The 18,426-nt window shown below is 51.0% G+C and overlaps 1 protein-coding gene across 2 annotated transcripts; it reads right to left on the reverse strand.

The window, feature by feature from the left end:
* Nucleotides 1–657: 657 nt before the first annotated feature.
* TP53I11 (tumor protein p53 inducible protein 11) lies at nucleotides 658–16,880 on the reverse strand. 2 transcript variants are annotated; one of them, XM_042881190.1, is made up of 7 exons: nucleotides 16,781–16,880; nucleotides 4,876–5,414; nucleotides 3,779–3,837; nucleotides 3,246–3,294; nucleotides 2,732–2,828; nucleotides 1,786–1,887; nucleotides 658–807 (listed from the first exon to the last, which is right to left on the reverse strand). In XM_042881190.1, the coding sequence occupies exons 2-7, from the start codon at nucleotides 5,002–5,004 to the stop codon at nucleotides 674–676; spliced, it is 570 nt and encodes a 189-aa protein (XP_042737124.1). In that variant the 5' UTR covers nucleotides 5,005–5,414; nucleotides 16,781–16,880; the 3' UTR covers nucleotides 658–673. The 2 variants fall into 2 exon arrangements, with proteins under 2 accessions (XP_042737124.1, XP_042737031.1); XM_042881097.1 differs by having other exon boundaries at nucleotides 4,876–5,417.
* Nucleotides 16,881–18,426: the final 1,546 nt, after the last annotated feature.

Genomic DNA, 18,426 nt, shown 5'->3' on the forward strand with positions numbered 1-18,426 from the left:
CAGTAGTTTCCTTTACTTCTCACCTAGTATAGTTCAAGCTGTGCCACTGTTCCCAGTGCTGTCCCTACATGGGGAACAAGCAAGGAGCTTCTTTCACTGCCTCTCCTGCCAAGCTTTGCAAGCACCCAGTGCAAAAATAAAACCAGGACTAGCATCTCCAGCAGCAAGGGAAGAACAGCTGTCTGCAAACTCAGCAGCACTGACCCCCAACAAGCTTCCATCCAGACAAGCAGTCAGCACGTGCTAACAGGGACATGGGCCAGGCACACGAGGATGCATGCCAAGAGGCACATGTGAGACTCACCAAAGAGAGCAGACGAGTCCTTCACTGGACAGAGATTTGGTTTCTTGTTTTGTGCTTTGTTTAAGGGTTTCAGAGCCTGTGATCCCATCAGCCAGTTCTCCAGGAACCTGGCTCCTTTCCCTGAGCCCACCTCATGCTCTTCACTTGCCACCTGCAGAGGGGCTGCTGGGGGTTCCGCAGGATGCTGCTCTCCCCAGACATCACCTGACAATGCCACCAGCACCGAGTTACACACTGATTCATGCCGGTAAGTGGAAAGGAAGTAAATCACTTTATAACAAAAAGGGACTAACAAAAGAAAAGTTATAATGCAAAATTACCGACACAAACCCCCCCCTCCCACCCTTCCCATGACAAAAAGCCCAGGAATTAGACTTTCTTGGGACGGCGTCCAACTTGGTAATAATAATAAATGCTGATGAGAACAAAGAAGACTCGGCTGACCAGGAGGAGTACAGCACCCGTGGCCATTCGGCTGCTCTCAACCAGGGAGACGGTGGTAACTGGAAGAGAAGGAAGGAACTCAGGCAGAGATAGGTAGAGGAAAACAAACTCAGTGGCACATCCCTGCTTGCTACTGCCCTCTAACGTAGCTTCTTGGAGAGACCTGCTGAGCCTTGGGAATGCAAAGGCTTTCCACCCTCACACATGCAGCAAACCTGCAACGCAAGTGCTTAGGTAGATTGATTTCACAGCCTTAACATAGCTACAGGTACACAGGGCTCCCATTAATAAGGGCACTTCTCTAAAGTTAGCTCTGTACAGACACAGCCAGCAGTCTGATGCCTGGACTCAAGTGTTAACCATGGGATCTATTCTTAAGTTTGTTGTGTGGTTCGACCTCTTCAGTGCTGATAAATACGTAGAAGCACCCATAAGATGTGCATGGCCCACTCCCTGTTTCCTGAGCATCTCTTTTCTGTTACAAATACAAGCTACTTTATAACATAATTAGTGAACTGCCAACACACAATACAAAAAACCTTCAAGTGCTAAATATAGATATGCTCCCCAAAAAACAAGCTGAGCTACGACCCTCTGTTTTGGTAAGACTGGAATTCCCTCCCTTTTTATGTAGGTTACCACAGCCTCCTCTGGACAGACCCAACATCTCAGCAACCCTTCCAGGAGGTGACCTGTGCTGGCTACAAAGGCCAGGATGTTCTAGGGTAGCAATTGGATGAATTGGCAAATAGATCAACTGGCATCTTCCCTTTACCTGGGCTCCCTCTGGTGAGCAGCCGGAGGCAGAGGCTACCCCTATGGGGAATGAAAAGGGAGAGCAGCTGGCAGAGAAAATGTCTCCAGAGACAGTTTTAATCTCTGCCTTGTCTGGTAGAGCAAAGGAGCCTTCTGTAATGCTGGCTAGACTCAGCACAGGGACAGCTGAGCAAGGGGTGCTAGGTACAATCCCTCTCCCTGAGCTAGAGTCACAGCCCACACCCAACCCCATGCTTCTTCCTCCAGTCTCAGCTGCTCACCCAGGAACTGCACGGCAAAGTAACACGCCTCTGTCAGCAGGGTCCAGCGGATGATGACTTTCTCAGCCGTGTATAGAGCGTTCCACATGATGAGCGAGATGCCTGCCGAGCAAAAACAGCAAAGCTGCTCTGAGGGCCAGGAAACACCAAGACAGGGCAGCCCACCCGCCTGCTCCAGGTGAAGCGTTTCAGCACCCAGGGGTTGGATGCAGGGGAAGCAGCACTGCCAGCAGCTGTGCTTCCCTTTGCCCATTGTGGCGGCTGCACTTCCAGCCATCCCCACGAGATGCTGCTGTAGCCTGCAGGAAGCAGGCAGCCGCCAGCCCACCTATGTGAGGGCTTCCCAGCCCTGCTGCCTGCCTTCCATCCCAGCCACCTCCCCAAGCACTCCTTGCCATCACCCAGCTGCCTTTTTGCATCAGGCACCACAAGTTGACAGCCTCTAAAAGGAGGCTGGGTGGGTGCCTAGCAGCTGTATTGCCTGGTAGTGCAGCTCACGAGCACAGCAGTCACAGGATACCATTGTGAATGGGAACTGTTGAGTCACAGCCTAAAGCACTGATTGAGCACGTGGGGAAAGGACCTCGTCAGCCCCAGGAGCACAGGTGAAGGCAATTCAGCTGTGTGACCTGAAGGGGTGGAGCCTGGCTGCACCTCTCAGACCTCACTTAGGGGCTGATGGCCACTAGGAAAGGATCTCCAACCAGAGATCCTTCCCTTGCGGAGTTTTCCCTGGAGTCTTGATCTTCAGAGCTGGGTGAGCACTTTCACTTTGTAACACTACTCTATTAGCACTAGTCTCTTTGCTACTAAGCTCCTTATGCTCCTGTACCTTACAGTATACTATAGTGTGTTGACCTTCCCAATCCTAACAAACCCTCTGCCTTTGTTCCCCTCCTGCCCTCTCACCCTACTGCTCCACACCCAACACTGGCATAGCACTCACTGAGTAGGGCTCCTCCATAGAGCCGGATGGGAGTCTTGCTGCTCACTGACTCCTCGTTGAAGATGGCATCGTAGAGCTGATCAGGGAAAGCCAGGGCCTAGAGGAGGAATGGGAGAGGCTCAGCAGCACCTTGCCAGCTCAGTCAGAATGTGCTATCTCAGGCAGGGGGAAGTGGTGCTTGATGTGATCAGAGCCCTTGGCCAGGAAACTGGAAATTAAGGAGGTGTGAGAGATAACAGTGTGTCGGTTGCTCACTCTAAGGCCAGTTTCTACGAGCAAGGCTGTCGTGCCGTGTGAGGTTTATGAACCTGCAAATGAAAACAGACTCTGGAAATGGGAACAAACTGCCAAGGGCACTGCCGGCAAAACTCATTGCAGAGTTACAGTGAGGGCAAAGGCCTCTCAGGAGAAAGCAGTGGTGGTTGTAGAAGGCAGAGAAAGGGGAATAAATGGCTGAGGAGCCACACTGAGGCATCCAGGAGCTGGTGGTGCCTAGGCTGCTGCCCTCACTTACCATGATGGCCACCCCGGAAAACATGATGGCGGAAACCAGCTGCCAGACCCTGCATGGAAGACAGAGGACCTACAGTGAGCACAGAGACAAACATATCACTCCTGCTTCACAACACACTCCTGGCTGTCTGCATGGTTATAGTTATTCTCCATCCTCATGCAGCTGAGGCAGTCACAGGTCTTCTGCACAAGGATGTGGGCCCTCTGCACGCTGCTAGTTCCAGCCTCACTAGCCAGGGAGAGCTGAAATCCCACCCTGCACACACACAGAGCTGGGAAGGGACTTTACAAAGAGGACAGGGAGCACCTCTGGCCCTGTACAGCCCCCACACTTTCCAGCACCTGCCAAGAGACCAGAGCTCATGTCATTCAAGCTGTTCACAGGGGAAGAAAGCAGGACCAGTTTGGCTCTGCAGCCCTGAGAAACCCCTGCAGGGAGCAGTGAGGCTATATGGTGTTGGGGACAGGGCTGGCAGGAAGAGTGTGGCCAGGTGCTCTCTAATGGGCCAGCTCTGAGGTGTGCCTGTGTCTTACCTGAGCCCCAAGGGTTCCCGGACAGCAAACTTGATTTCATTTCCCAGGACTTGACTAATCTGAAATTCAAAGAAAAGGCACAGGGTGACTGAGCAGACGCTTCCCCAGCCTTTAGGCAGCATTTGTCATCCCAGAGGACACACCTTAACCCTAGGTGGGAGTTTATCTTCAAGAGGGCTGATAGGAGGGGGGAAGAAAAAAAAAAAAAAGGAATTCCTTTACGATCCCTTAGTCCCAAAACCTGCTGAAGACTGACTTGATTTTCATCAGGGTCTGCAGCTTTCACTGCTCCTGACCAGGATCAGTAGGGCTGATGTTAATTAACAGAATGTTAATTTCTGTTTCTCACTACTAGGTAAGTAGGGATCTGCCTCTTCCCACATGTAGCCTGTTGATCCTCACTGATGAACCACCACAGCTGTAGAGGCAGAACTGCTTGGGAATTTACCATAGAAAAGAGGTGCAGGATGATTCATAGGAGGGCAGGAGCCAGGCAGTGCTCAAGAGAGCACTTGGGACAGGGCTCTTGAGAGATGAGTCCTTACTCTCCATACTCTGGTATTTTGCTGAAACAGATTGTGCACATTCATTTGCAATTCAGACCTCTTCAGAGAGGCGCCACTTTGTTTCCTGAATCACTGCTGCAATTTGCAGGGCACAGGTAACTGGTATGTGATGAACAGCATAATTGGCTGGGCTTTGCTCTGCTGGCACTGAGCTGGATAATAGGTGTCTCAATAATAACATTTCACCAATGGATTAAAACAGCTTAAAGGCAGAGCTCAGTACTTTACTGTGAAAGGTGTTTTCAGGCAGCTTTTGTGCATCCACCAGGTTACAGTGCCTGGCCCTGCTAAAGAGCAGCAACAATTTTCTTGTGGCAGCCCTTACAGGGCAGAGCTGGTAGACCTGGTTTTGTCATAGAGGCTGCAGAAAATAAAGTGACACGTGCTTTAGTTACCCACTGGAGGGCATTTCACAGATTTGCTGGCTGCTTCCCTGCAGCAATGGCCTCATCACTGCAGGGAACAGCATGGAGCATCCCAGGGTGGGACCAGGGACATTTCCTACACCACTGGTGACCCACTGCCTCTCACCTTGGAGCGATGGACCTCGCCATCATCATCCTCGCCACCGACCCCCAGGATCTTGCGTGTCTTCAACCTGCTCACCAGGTCAGTCTGGCTATGCTTCTTCATCAGCGGCGGGGGCTGCTTGGCTGCCATGGTGATGGGTGGGCCACAGGCCTCCAATCCGCTGCTGGGAGAGCTGAGGGGAGAAGCCTGAGCCACACTGGCTGGGAATGCTGTGGGGCCGGGCCCACACTTGCAGGGCAGCCTGGGGTACAATTCTCCTGCTGGCCTGGCCACAGAGGGAGAGCTGCTGCCTCCAGCCCACCGGGCTCACAGCTGCAAGGCTGTAGGAAGTGTTTTCACATGAAATCTCACAGGGTTCAGAAAATAAAAATTAAAAAAAAAAAAAAAAAAAAAAAAAAAAAGCACAAAAACCCTTCTGCTAGGCCAGCAGATGGCTCCTCATCGCCCTGGTGCTGAGGTAGGGAGCTGTGGGCTGCCCATCCCAGCTGTAGGGAAGTTGTCCAGGTCTGCAAGGAGGACGGCACAGCTGTCACCACGACCTGCTGGAGAGGAAATAAAGAATCAGCAGTGTGGCCACGGAAGCACCAAATGGGCTGCCCTGCCTAGACGGCCTCTGCCATCAGCTCTGCCACAGGAGCTGTGTGAGCGTGGGCACCATACTGCCATCCATAATGTGCCTTGTGTGCGTCCCTATGCGCTGAGTGCAGCCTTGAGCTTCACCAGCATGTGCTGTGAGCTGTTCGGACCTAACCAACATTAATGATAGAAAAGACCACCAAGATCATTTAGTCCACCCAGCAACCCATTGCCACCATGCCCATCAAACAAGGTACATTCTAGCACAGCAGTGTCTGTGGCCCTTTAGGAACAAGGTACCTCTTTGCCTCTTCTCACACTAAGGCAATTAACTGTTGTTAAACATTTCCCAGATGAGAGGAACTGAAGTCATTAAATGATGCTCTGCTTTTTGTCTCTTTCTGCTCACCATGCATTACACCCTCCAGCTCTATCTTGGGCAAAATGCCATGCAGATCTCAGATATTTGTTTGCTTTTCCCCCCAGACACTGCAGCCCAGTGTAGTGCCAGAACACATCAGCCCTACAGACGCAAGATTCCAGAGGCAAGATCCTCTGTGAGGACATGTTGCTTCCTGGGAAACAAATTTGACGGCAAACAGAGCGCAAATACTGGCTAGGAAAAGACAAGGCAGAGATAACTGACAGAAGCTGAAATAGAAAAGACAACTTCTGAGTAAGTGCGGAGGTGTCAAGCAAAATCACTCTACATCATCATCCAGTCCTAAAACCCAGGAAACTCTTGATTCGTGAAGTCTTTCCTGCTAATTTGTTTTCCTTTCATCTAAACTCAGCCAAACACAAAAATATATTTTCACTTGCCATTTCAGCCCCCAAGAGAGCAGCAGAAAGGTCCCCCACAGGCAGCAGACATGGCTCAGCTGGTCCCAGCACGCATAGGAATCAAGCACAGGCAATCTCTCACTCCAGTTGTACTTTCTCGTGGCTGTCCCAGGAGAACAGAATTTATGCTCATGTCTAAAGAATTCACGAGTCCTCAGGGAGTCATGAAATGAGGTGTCAGTCTGTTGGCATCGTGCACACAAGTGTTCTCCCGCTGTCTTGCAAAGGATTTGCCTCTCAGGAAAATTTCTCCAGTGTTGTCCACTGGAGCAGAGTCACTTCTGCAGGACCTCAGAGCACACTGGCATAACTCTTTGTGATGCAAATCTAAGAGAACTTGCTGGGACAATGTAAAGGCTGAATTCACTGCTCTAGTATTTAACAAGACCCCTTCAGCAATCCCAGGCAAGATGTTTTTCAGCAAGCCAGTTCAGTTACTTGGGGCTTTGCTTCTTTTGGATTGGAGGGGCTTTTTCTGGTCTTGTTACACCATCTAAGCCCAGGTTCCCAGAAGGTCACTGCCTGTAGCAGCTGCAGTCTAGAAACACTTAAAAATTGAGAAACAGAAGGAAACTGCAAGCTGTTTTACCCACTCTCACACTGCAGCATAAAAGCAAGAAGATCAAAAGGTGACTGCTGGTAGAACAGACTGGAGGATGCACAGTGTCCCAAGCGTGCCGTGATAGCAGCCATTGGGAGTGCAGGTGCAGGGCTGGGGGCTCTCCCTTCCCTCACACTTTGGTGGGGAGCAGAGTGAAAAAAAGACATCTTCAAATGCAAAGAATCCTGAGGGCGTGACATAAAGGGAGGCAGTGGGGGTTAAAGGGAGAATTTGTAGGCTAAGAGAGAGAAATGACTCTGGGATTACATGGGCAGCCTTGCAATTCTGACCACAGGCAAACAGATCAAAATTTGGCTTCAGCAGTTGCATTGCCAGTTGCCTTCAGGGCGTGAGCTGGTGGAAATGATGATGTCAATAAATTAGCACTGCTCTCCCACGAAGAATTTCCACTAATTTGTGGCAAACCAGTGGCCAAGAGCCGGGACAGCACAAGCCAGCTAAAAATGCCGCTAAAATAATCACTGAAGGCCATTCTGATGCATAAAACCAGGCTCCCACTGTGCTAAGCACAGCTGTGGCACAGCCCTGCAGCCAATGCCACGTCTCATTATTCCCATCTTCCAGGGAAGGAGCCAGTCTAATGAATATTGAATATTAATGAAGAATGAGCTAATGAATGCATTAGTACTAATTCAGTGACATTCAGACAGAAGATGCCGAGGATTTGAACAATGTTACACTTACATTAATGTATCCTGACACACTGAGAGTTTTGAGGATGTTTTCTATTAGCATACGCGTTTTCAAAAGGGAACCTCCAACTCATCCTGCCTTGATTTTCTCCTCAGTCCTCTTTTCCAGTATCCCAGTGGCTGAGCAGATCAATCAGCACACACAGGAAACTCCTATGCACCCCCAGCAATGGGCAACACCTAGTGCAGATGAAAGAGGGCTTCTTTTCCTCCAAGAACTCTTCCCTTCACACTCTCCAGCCACGCATATGACAACATTTCAGCAGCTGGAGCTGCTGGTTTCAGAGCTCCTAAGTCAGTATGCCACAGGCAACCCAAGGTCTTGAGCCCGCTGAGATTTGTTGGTGCCACACATTTAACCAAGATGGTGTTATACTTGCACAGTGGATGATTCTTTGCTGGAACTCTGACAGCAAACCTGCCATGCCCAAGCATCTTTATTGGCCAAGCAGTTGAAAGCCACCAATTAACACCAAGATGCAGCACTATAGCACACACTTCACAATACCACAGGTTGCCACTGCACCTGCAAGCCCCTGGTGTTCCCCACATAACCTGAAGAGGCATTTCACAGGTGTGGGATCTGAGCCAGGCAAGCAAAACCATGTCTTCTTGTGCCAGGGATACCTGAGTGGGCAGAAACAAAGTCTGGGCTCAAACACAGGGGCACAGCAAAGAAGTGGGTGCACGGATCAGAGGACTCAAATAAGAGCAACATCAGTCAGAAAGGCGAAGATAGCTGTCTGGTGGAAATTAATATGAAAGTTTTTCTTTTATTTTCCAAGAGACTCATCACCAAAGTATCTCAGTGTCTCACAACCCTGCCTCACTATGGCCCTCCAGCCGAGGGACAGCTGATATCCTGCTCTGGAAACACAAGGAGATTAAAGATGGCATCCACAGAGGTACTCATCACTTTTGCTCCTGCAAACACTTGGCTGTTGACTCAGTAAGCGGGATCTAAGACACTCCCTCGCACACAGAAAGGCGCACCGTGTTTAGGGGTGTCCGTGATGGACCTGAGGCAGATCTCCCCCTGGTCGAGGTAACAACAGAGGTGCAGCCATCTCCATGTTGTGTTTCTGCAGCTGCGAGCCAGCCCTTTCCTAGAGTTCTATCTTAGAGCTGGGATTTGAAATGATTAAGACCTCTCTGCCAGAGCAGCACTCTCCTCACTTCCCAGTGGATTTGCTGCAGCACGTGGCTTTGCACATTCCGGGCTACCAGCAGATCCTAAAACAATAACAAGATCAGTCATGTTTTCTGCTGGGAGGAATACAGAGCAACCCTTGCCCAAACTGAAAGGTACAGATCACTAGCATAGCAGAAAGAAACACCCAAGTAGTTTATGCAGTCAGAAAGTCTTACAGACCACACAGGGTCAGACCTGATCTAACTGAAAATAATGGGATGCCCAGGCAGTAAGGCAACTAGAACTCAACCATCAGAGCAGTGTGATGGGGCTGCTGCTCCTGCCCAGCCTGGCACAGTCAATACAACCAAGCAAAGAGGCTGCTTCTGTATGATTTCTCACCCGGAACAAGCCAGGCACACGGGACTCCCATCCCCAGGAGTCCCATGAACCAGGGCCCAGCTGTAGCATCAGGAGTGTGTCCCCCTGTTCCTCGTTGCCCATAGGCTTCCAATTTCCTCTTGCAGACAGAACAGGAAAGTTTCTTTCTGTGTCACAGGAAGTGTTATACAGCAATCCAAAGCTGCCAAGGGCTCAGTTTCCCCAGCAGAAAATTTAAAAAAGCTCTATTTGCTTCTCAAGGAGCAATAACTAAATCCAACAACCACAGCCCTGCTGCTCTGCTAACTACCACCTGCAGCAACACACCAACAGTGAGCCCGAGCTGTAGGCTCCACCTCAGGCAAGAAATGCTGCTCTGCAGCCAGCAGCAGCATACAGAGTAAATCCGGGACTCCAGCACACTCTGGCAGAAACCCTGCAGACCCACAGCTACCATCACGCACAGCACCCACATGTGCTGGGGACACAGATAACTCAGACATCATGAGCTGATGACCCCAAGGATTTGAGTGCCCTGGGGCACACAGGAGCCAGGAGGATGAAATAGGAGATGAAATAAGTCAGGAATGGATGCTGTTTTTCTTTAAGGGAATGAAAAGAGAATTCCTCCTTGATTTCCCAGCTGTCTCAGACAGGTGTTTGCAAAGACGGTCCCAGCAGCTCAGTGGGCCATCTGTCCTGCAGATGAGTTCTACAGGGAAGCATTAGAAGGAAAAATAAAACCCTCATGCATACACTGGTTAAAAAAAAGAAAGAAAAAAAAAGGAAGAGAAAAACCAACCCCCCCAGAAAACACATATTGAGCTTAGCTGCTGGAAAAATAGGGCTTTCAAAACGTTTCAAAGGTCTATTGTAAAGAAAATCTGTCTGTCATCTCCTCTGTCTCACACCTGAGCAATGAGAGAGGCTCAAAGAAACCCCACAGAGAATAACCCTGGGGGCAGGGAGAAGCCCAGATATACACTGCCTTACCTATGGCAGACCAACCTGAAACCTCAGACTTTCTCTCCATCGTGCCCACACTCTCCACAATTTTCATTCATAAACTCTCCATGAAGTCGATGCCCTTTGCTCCTAACCATCATCCAGCTCTGCCCCTGTCCAGAACTCAAAAAGGAAATAATACAAAAATTACATTTGGGAAGGCTCAGCCCCCTCAGCCACAAAGCAAGCACAATGTCCTTTTGCATTTCATCACCGAGACTGTAATTTCAAAGCTATTCTTGATGGCTGCATCTCCAGCAACACTATTTCTACATCTGCAGTCCAGTAGGTTAACTCATACAATGTAATGACTGCAATTTAGAAACTACTACAATGGCTACGAACATGAAACAGAAAATAAAATCAATACGGCTGTACTGCTCCTGCATCCTATAAGCAGACTTTTGACCTGCATTGCATATGGATATGCAGCCCCAGCCTGAGAACAGCTGGCTGGGAGAATCCCCAGCACCAGCAGGGTCCTTTTTGCTTCCAGTTTTGTAAAAAGGAAAAAAAGAAAAAGAAAACACAAAGGGCTCCTCTTCTCCCATCCTCTGCCACAATCTGACCAGATGTGCAGCCTAGGCACACACAAAGAGGGGGGAAAGGGCAGACAAATACATTTGCATTAAGCAGTGAGAGTGCCTTTTAGTCTGGGCAGGACACTTTCTGAGCCCCAGACACATCGACTGCCTCAGCACTCAGGTCTTTCCTTGTGCAAGTGACAAGATTTTCTTCTACCAAGCAGAGCGCATGTAAATCAGTCCTGAGATGGGATGGCCTCCACGAGCACCAGCCAACAGCTACTTCTCATCAACCCTATGCAGTAGGATATTTCCCATACCACATGGCCACAACCCACATGCTACTAATTCACATTCATGTGCTTTTATGTGCATGTATCTTGTACAGCATATATGTGCTTAAATAAATAAGAAAGATATGGTTTGAGCTGAGGAAGAAAGGAGGCGATCTTTGCTCCCGTCTGCTCAGTGTTGGAAGGGCCATTGGAGCTGCCAGACCAGAGGAGCATTTTGGCATTACCCGTACCTCAGTCTCATGGGACAGCAGAACACGGGGAGCAAGCCAGCGGTGGGAGGTCAGGGAGAAGCTACCTCCTGCTCCATTCACCACGCAGGAGGCAGATGCCAGATTTCATCTCTCAGCCCCACCAATCACCCTGGGACCATGTGCTCACTTCCTCCCAAAGCGATTTGCCAGCACTAAGCCGTGCTCATTTACACACAATTGCAGCTCCCGGTTCACCACTCCCCAACGGCTCAGATAGGCTTAGGAGATGCTTAGCAGAAACCCAGCAGGGACAGGCTCCCAGTGCAACACATACTGCAACTATTTGGTAGCCTACCCGAAAGTGGCAAGAATCTCCCTCTGACACCCTTCTGGTTTCTATAGCAACAGGTTAATGTTAAAGACGTTAAGATGCAGAACTCCTCAGGCTGGGCAAACAGAGACAGCACCGATTTAGGAAAGGGAAACTTCTAAATAGCTGGTGACATGAGAACAGAAGATTTGCTGCCTTGCCTGTCAGCAGTGCTGCCCCTCTATGCAACCTCACCCAGGCTGTTTAAGCTTTCCCCATTCCATCTGTCCATTCTCCATGGAAAAAGAAAACCACTGCCCAGGTTCATCTCCAGCAGAACCCACAGCCTTTTCCCACAGATGCTGTTCAGCTCCCGACAAGTAGCTCACACAAACCTGACTTTGCTTTTTCTTTGGCTGCTAATTCAGGGGAAGGCACTGTGTGCATGCATGTGTGTGCGTGTATGTGCACATGTTTGTTTATGCATGAGCTGCCGGCTCCGAATTATGCACAGATCAACAAGACACTTTGAATTCCCCAACTGTGAAGTGCGTGACATTTAATCTCAACCTTCCTTTCAGATTTCATAATGCGTGCTATCAGCAATGGGCACTCAGTACACAAGCACCCTTTAGAAAGGTTTCAAAAGAAAAAGATGATAATATAAAGAACCTGCAGACTGAAAAAGAGACAGCAGCTTGGATGCGAGTGTTCTCCAGTTTCCACAAGAGGCCAGCTAAGTGCCCTGCAAGGACAGAGACAGTCTGCTCCTGTCACAGGATAAATGCATTTCACAGGTGAAGAGAGCGGGGCTTGGAAGTGTGAAATGTGTCACGGACCCAGAGTTCTCCTCCTCTCCCCATTTCTGGCTGCCTGGGAAGCAGGCAAGGGAAGCCACCCTCATTGGTGCCTACTGCATCTTCTTTTGGAAAGGTTCCTTCCATGCACCGAGCTACATGAGGCTTTTGGTTACAATTATATATAGGCAATGTACATATAGGAACTCCTGATTTTAGAATTCAGCTTCTCACTACGTGTTCCAGGCAAACACTATCTCACTTCTGCCCACCTCACAGCAGAGAGTCACGCTTTGGGATTATAAAAACCTGACAACAAACAATCTACAAGGAAAGGGGTTCCCTTCTCTTCTGCTGTGCATGGAAAAGTGATGTCCTCGGCGGACCTGCTCCTAAGTCACAGCCACAGAGGATGCACAGCAGCCTAAGGAACTACAGCAAGATTTCTCTTTTTATAGCAGAGGGAAAGCAAAGGGTTGGGCATCAGACAGAGCACAGCATCAATAGCCTTGCTGTCAGGTTGTCACTTCCAGAGACAGGAAGAACTGAGAGGTTCTCAGAATACTGGATACAACAAGCTCCAGTAATATCAGCATCATACATCAGCAGCAGTGCTCATGTGTATACGTGCATGTGTGTACATACACAGGGCAGGGCAGGGAGGAGGGTGACAGATACATTACAGGTGTCTGCTGCTCAGAAACATGCCGAACTACAGCCAGCACTTGCTGAGACTTCAGTGCTGGCAGCTCAACTTTATTCTCAGTTACTGCGTCCAAGTTAAGTGCAGCCTTTGACTCCTGGCAGCCTCCTGCTTTCTGTGAAGCAAAGTTTGGGTGCTCTTACTGCTGCTTACTTTTGCAGTAACTTTCTTCCCAAGTCACTAGCAAATTCCAGCTGACTTCAGACAGCACACGACCAGCTGTGAAAAGCCCCCTCTGCATGCAGTGCTTCTGTGTTGTTTGCATTTCCCTCTCTCTTTGCAAGAGGCAGCTCGGGCTTCCGTCTCCTTGAAATACAACCCCACGTGAAGTGCCAGGCAGCTAAAATTTAGTGTTCAATAAAAGGATTCAGAGGGACTTAAAAATCATGTACCTTTAAAATACTGTGATTCTCAAGAGAACACCCTGTGTTCTTAAATTCCTCCACGGTCAACAATCCAGAATGCCATTTCTGTAGGCACACGGCTCCTTAAGCTCTGTATGGCATGGTAGAATCTAACGCGGGCTGGAGTGATTTTATGGCTCAGCAATAAGACTCCTGAAATAAAGTCTCAAGGCTCTCCATGGCCACAAACAGCCGAACGACCAGAGGTCTGCACTTTGTTCATCAGATGGAACCAGCACAAAAGAGCCCTTCTGTTGAAATCATGGGTTACTGAACAAATCTGTGCTCGGACAAAACCACCAGCTGAGTCACCCGCAGGGTTTCCTGAAGATCTGTGGGTTTTCCCTGACACTCTCTTGTTCAGATGCTGACACAGCTTCACACTGTTTACTTTCTCAACCCAGGCAGGATGCAGCCACCAATGACACAGCCACAAGCCTTTGTGTGGAGCTCTGCCTGCACCTGCTTTCCCCCTGTGCCAGGGCCCACAGTTGAAGCCTGCCTGATTTTAATAAGAAAAGGAGGGATTTCTCTGCTGCAGGCAGCAGCAGGCAGCTGCAAAGGGGCTGTGCGTTCATCTCCCTGTGAAGCACAGAATCCCTTCAGACACTGGGCTGCTGCAGGCAGCATGTCCTGGTGCTCCAGCACATGCACCTCTGCTACATCACTCGTGCTGCTAATGGCACTCCCTAGAAGAAACCACCATGTTTGATCGATTCCTGGCTGCTCTCCCCATGCTCTCTCAGTGCCTTTGACTTGGGTGATCTTAAATCAAATCCCTGACAGTAACTTCAAGGAAGCTCAGCAGCCACAGAGCCTGCTACCAGCCTTTCTGAATGGGCTTCTGAGCCCACTGGGCCAACAGCAGAAAATGAGCACAGGGTAAATGTGGATGACAGCTTTCTGACTGCCATCATTTGCAGCTCTGGACATCCCTTTGGGTCCCTGTTTGAATCCCACCAAGGGAGCTGGGTAATACAGCACACAGTCCAGCCAAGGTCTGGCAGGGATTGCCCAGGTGAACATCGACTGTGTGGTTAAGCTGAGCACTGGAGGCAACACGGCCCCATGCAGAGACTGTCCCGCAGGGCCCCGCACATCCTATAGCCTGGTGCTCTCCATCTGCTCTTTGGGCATAGTGCAGCACCACAGATGGGCAGAGACATGCCTGGAGTGGCATTAGCCCCTCCACGTGGCAAAGAACCTCACAAACAGAAGAAACTGAAGAAGGCCAGAGGGTCGTTTATCATTCTCCTTCATGTCTGAACTACAAAGCAGTCTCTGGCTGTAGCTGGGTTTGTCTCTGTGAAAATCTTTTAGCATCTTGTGCATGAACCCTTCCAACTCAGAGCGGACTCATGCCAGCCCACAGACAGAACTGAACCCACATTTTCCAGGAAAAGGGAGGGAATGATGCTTCAGGGAACACCTGGTGACCTCTGAGGTTCTGCTTTTGTTGGTCTGGGGAAAGTCCAAATATATTTGGGGGAAAAATTGGGTCTTTTTCTCCCAAGACTTGTTTTTACATTCTTACATTTAAAAAAAATCCACAAAACTCAGAAAGTCTTTCTATAAATAATGTCCCAGTGGTGCCAAGGTCACCAGGCCATTCCCCCAGCGTGAGGACAAAATCAGAACATAAACAATCTCAGCATCTTTCTCCTGCACATAGGCCTTTATTCCCTTGTGCCAGGGGAGGGCCTGGAACCCAAGGCAAAGCAGCAGGAGACAGACTCCCACGGCCTGATCCCCTAGGAGCAGCCCACATTGTGAGCACCCAAGTCAAGGTGGTTTTTGTGTTCGGGCAGCATCCAAGCAGACCTCATTAGAGGTTTGGGTACTGGCTATGGTACACACATGGCAAGGAACAAACTGAGCTTCAAACAGCTCCCAATGGGGTATATGGCCAGTAACTGGCACAGCCCTTTTCAGTGCAGCCCCGCTGCTAACCTGGGCCTCTACAGTGCTGCAGGACAAGCAACCAGCAGCTGGAGATGTTCTCTGTGCACTCAGTGCTCATTGGGAACAGGAGCATTTCCCTTTGGATCAGCTTCCAGCAGCTCCAAATGGATAGAAAGCCTCAGACAGAGCATCTCACTGGTTTACTCTTCTGTGGATCTAATGGACCCCCAAGGCATGTCTCTGGAGATGCTCTGCTGTCCTGTCCTCTCTGCAATAAATCCTCGCTACAGCTCTGCCAGCAGAAGGGACAAGTGTCTCCTGAGATCACAGACAGACGCCATCTCTGCAGCCTCCTGCTCGGGATGAGCCACCCTCCTCTTTACGCACAAGCGTACAAACAAGGACACAATTGAAAGAAACCAAACCCCCACACGCCCTGTTGCAGGCACCGGGACACCGCTGGCTCACAGCATCCTTCCCACACTGTGCGTGCACCAGGGACAAGACGTGGCTATGAGCAGCTGGGTACCTTCGTGCCCAGTCTCAGGAACTTGCTTATTTGTGGTTTTCACCGAAACCTATGATAACTTCCTCTGAGGGTAAGAACTTCCCTGTCTAAAGGATAACTGCTATTTATTTATTTTTAAAAAACACTCCTCACCCACAGGCCCTGGACGTCATTACTCAGCAGACCTTGCTTTTGTACAGATAGAGTTACCAAGCAAGTTATTTATGCCAAGTCCAGAATAGCCAGTGCTCTTGCACACTCTGTAATTTCTCATGGCTCAGCTGTACCGCTGTTGGCCCTAATGTCAACACAGCTTTGGTCACCGCTGGCACTTCCACCTCCCAGCTAGGAGGAGATGGATTACACAGCACCCATGTAACCGCTGGCAGCTCGGACTGCCGGCCCTGCCTCAGGGGCAGCTGCTCGGGGAGCTGCGACGCTGCAGGGGTATGGGAGGTTCAGAGGCCTCCAAGTGCTGAACAACCACGCCCCATCCCGCACTCCCTCGCGCCTGGTTCCATCCTGCAGCACGGCTCGTACATCTCCCTCCATCACAGGCACCGTTCCCTGGGACCGAGCCCTCCCCGCCACTCCTGGGCACCGCGCTCCTGCCGTCACCCCACGAGTAAGCGGAGGTGGACGCGGTGATGCGATGCGGGACCCGAGCCCTCGGGCAGCGCGGGGAGAAGCCGCCCCCAAGCCTCCGCCGACCGAGGGACCCACGTGCTCTCCTCTCGCCGAGCGGCACACGGTCGCCGTCCCCCGCAAGGCTCAGCCGCGCTCCCGGCTCTCCCCCACCCTCCCCCGACACCCATCCCGCACCTCCCGTTGCACAGCGCACGGGCAGGCGGAGACGTCCCCATCGCCGGGGCTGCTTTGCTCTCCTCGTCCTCCTCCATCCCAGCCTGCGCGGCTCTGGGGCTCGCTCCGAGCTCCCGGACCCGGTGGGACCCGCGCTCCCCATCCCCGGCAGCGCTCCGGTACCGGCGCCGCCCCCTTCCTTATCCGCTCTTACTCACCGCGCTGCCGCGAGTCTCGGCGTTGGCGGGGGGACCCGGAGCCGCTGCCCCATGGGCACAGCGATGCGGATCAGCAGAACTAGCCGAGCACGGGCGCCGCGCTGCCTGCAGACTGAGCCCGGCCCCCGGCGCGGCGCCGCTTTACCGCGCCCCTCGCCCGCCCCGCCCGACGGGGCGGCCCCGGCCCCGCCGCGCCCCCGAGCCGCCCCCCGCCCGCCCCGGCGGAGGTCACCCGTGGGCTGCGGGGAACAAAGAGCGGCGGTCGAAGGGAGGAGGCGCGGGGTGCTTCGGCGGGCTGTGCGTAGCCCGAAGCCGCCGGGAAGGCTGCCGGGGTGGGGGTTTGTCCTGGCGCAGGGTTAGGTCGGAGGCTGCAGGCGTGTCCCCAGCTCCTGTAATAATGCAGCGAAGGGGAGCGAGGCCCTCGGTGGTGCTGTTCAGCCCGGAGGCCTGCCGCACAACTAACTCTCTTCAGAAAACCAAACAAAGGGAACCTGGGCGCGGAGGCTCGCCCTTGCTTCTCCCAATGAGCAGCAGCCTGGCTAATTCCTGCTGTTCCTCTCCGGGGCTACAGGGCAGCTCCATCTGTGCATCCTTCCATATATCCCCAGCGCCTGGCCCAGCAGGAGCACACAGGCACTAAGACACTTCAGTTAGCTCAGGCCAGGTGAGAAGGGGAGTGGAAACGTGAGAAACAGACACCAAATGCTGGCAACATTTGGCACACGGAGCAGTGTTAGCAGCAGGTGGCTCTGGCTCTGTCCTGCTGCCGCCACTCGGTTTTCTGAGCAAGGATTTCGGGCAAGGATGTGTGATGTGGCACGTTTCTCTGCCCAGTATGTCCAGCTGAGGAAGCAAACAGAGGGGGAATGGGGTGAAAGCCATGTAACTCTCTCAGACCCCATGGACAAACCATAATGGGAAGTAGTCCTGAAGTGTGCGCCGCGATGAGGTCACCCCCAACACAAGGAGTCCTTTGAGAAGCAGAAGGATCCTCTGCTGGGAACTGAGATGAGAGTTGCCCAGAGGCCAAGCAATGAAGCTGTAGGAAACAGAGCATTTCTTCTGGGGGAGAGAGATTTGACATTTCAGTGGCTGGGTTTGCTGAAAACGGGGGAAAAGAAAAGCTGAATTTGTGTTTTCAAAGAAAAAATTCAAAATTCCCTAACAAATGCAGTCCTGACTTGGAGCTGGTGAAACATCTCACTGTGTTAACGATAAAATTTTCAGTGTGATAATGCCAAAGCACATATACAAGAGCTAAAGCAGTGTCTGTGCTCCATCTGTGCTCTACGATATTGAAATATTGCAGTGTAATACAAAAGCACACAGAACAAAATGAGACAACCATGTTTTACATTATTGAAGTGAAATAACTGTGATATTGTCAAACAAGGCAAGTCAAAATATGTCGTGTTCACTTTTTAAAATAGCAATTTGCATGTAAAGAAATCTCTCAGAATTTTACCAAAGCCCATGAGCAGTTTTCAGGCAACAGTCAAGGCTGTGGCATCAGGGTGAACAGTGAGGAGCAAATGCCATTTTGCAGAAGTGATCCAAGCATTTGTGTCACCCCACATCGCGAGGAGCTCCCGCGGTGCTCCTGACAGCAGCACAAATGTGGCCGTGTTGCCCTCAGACAAGATCTG

This window comes from Lagopus leucura, unplaced genomic scaffold, assembly GCF_019238085.1.
Source record: "Lagopus leucura isolate 7727_CA_CO unplaced genomic scaffold, USGS_WTPT01 Super-Scaffold_1, whole genome shotgun sequence".
Lineage (NCBI taxonomy): Eukaryota > Metazoa > Chordata > Aves > Galliformes > Phasianidae > Lagopus > Lagopus leucura.

Coding starts and splice junctions, on each gene's coding strand:
- TP53I11 (XM_042881190.1), bottom strand. CDS start 5,004: ATGGCAGCCAAGCAGCCCCCGCCGCTGATGAAGAAGCATAGCCAGACT. Junction 1,888..2,731: donor CTATGGAGGAGCCCTACTCA/GTGAGTGCTATG, acceptor TTTGCTCGGCAG/GCATCTCGCTCATCATGTGG. Junction 808..1,785: donor CTTTGCCGTGCAGTTCCTGG/GTGAGCAGCTGA, acceptor CTTCTCTTCCAG/TTACCACCGTCTCCCTGGTT.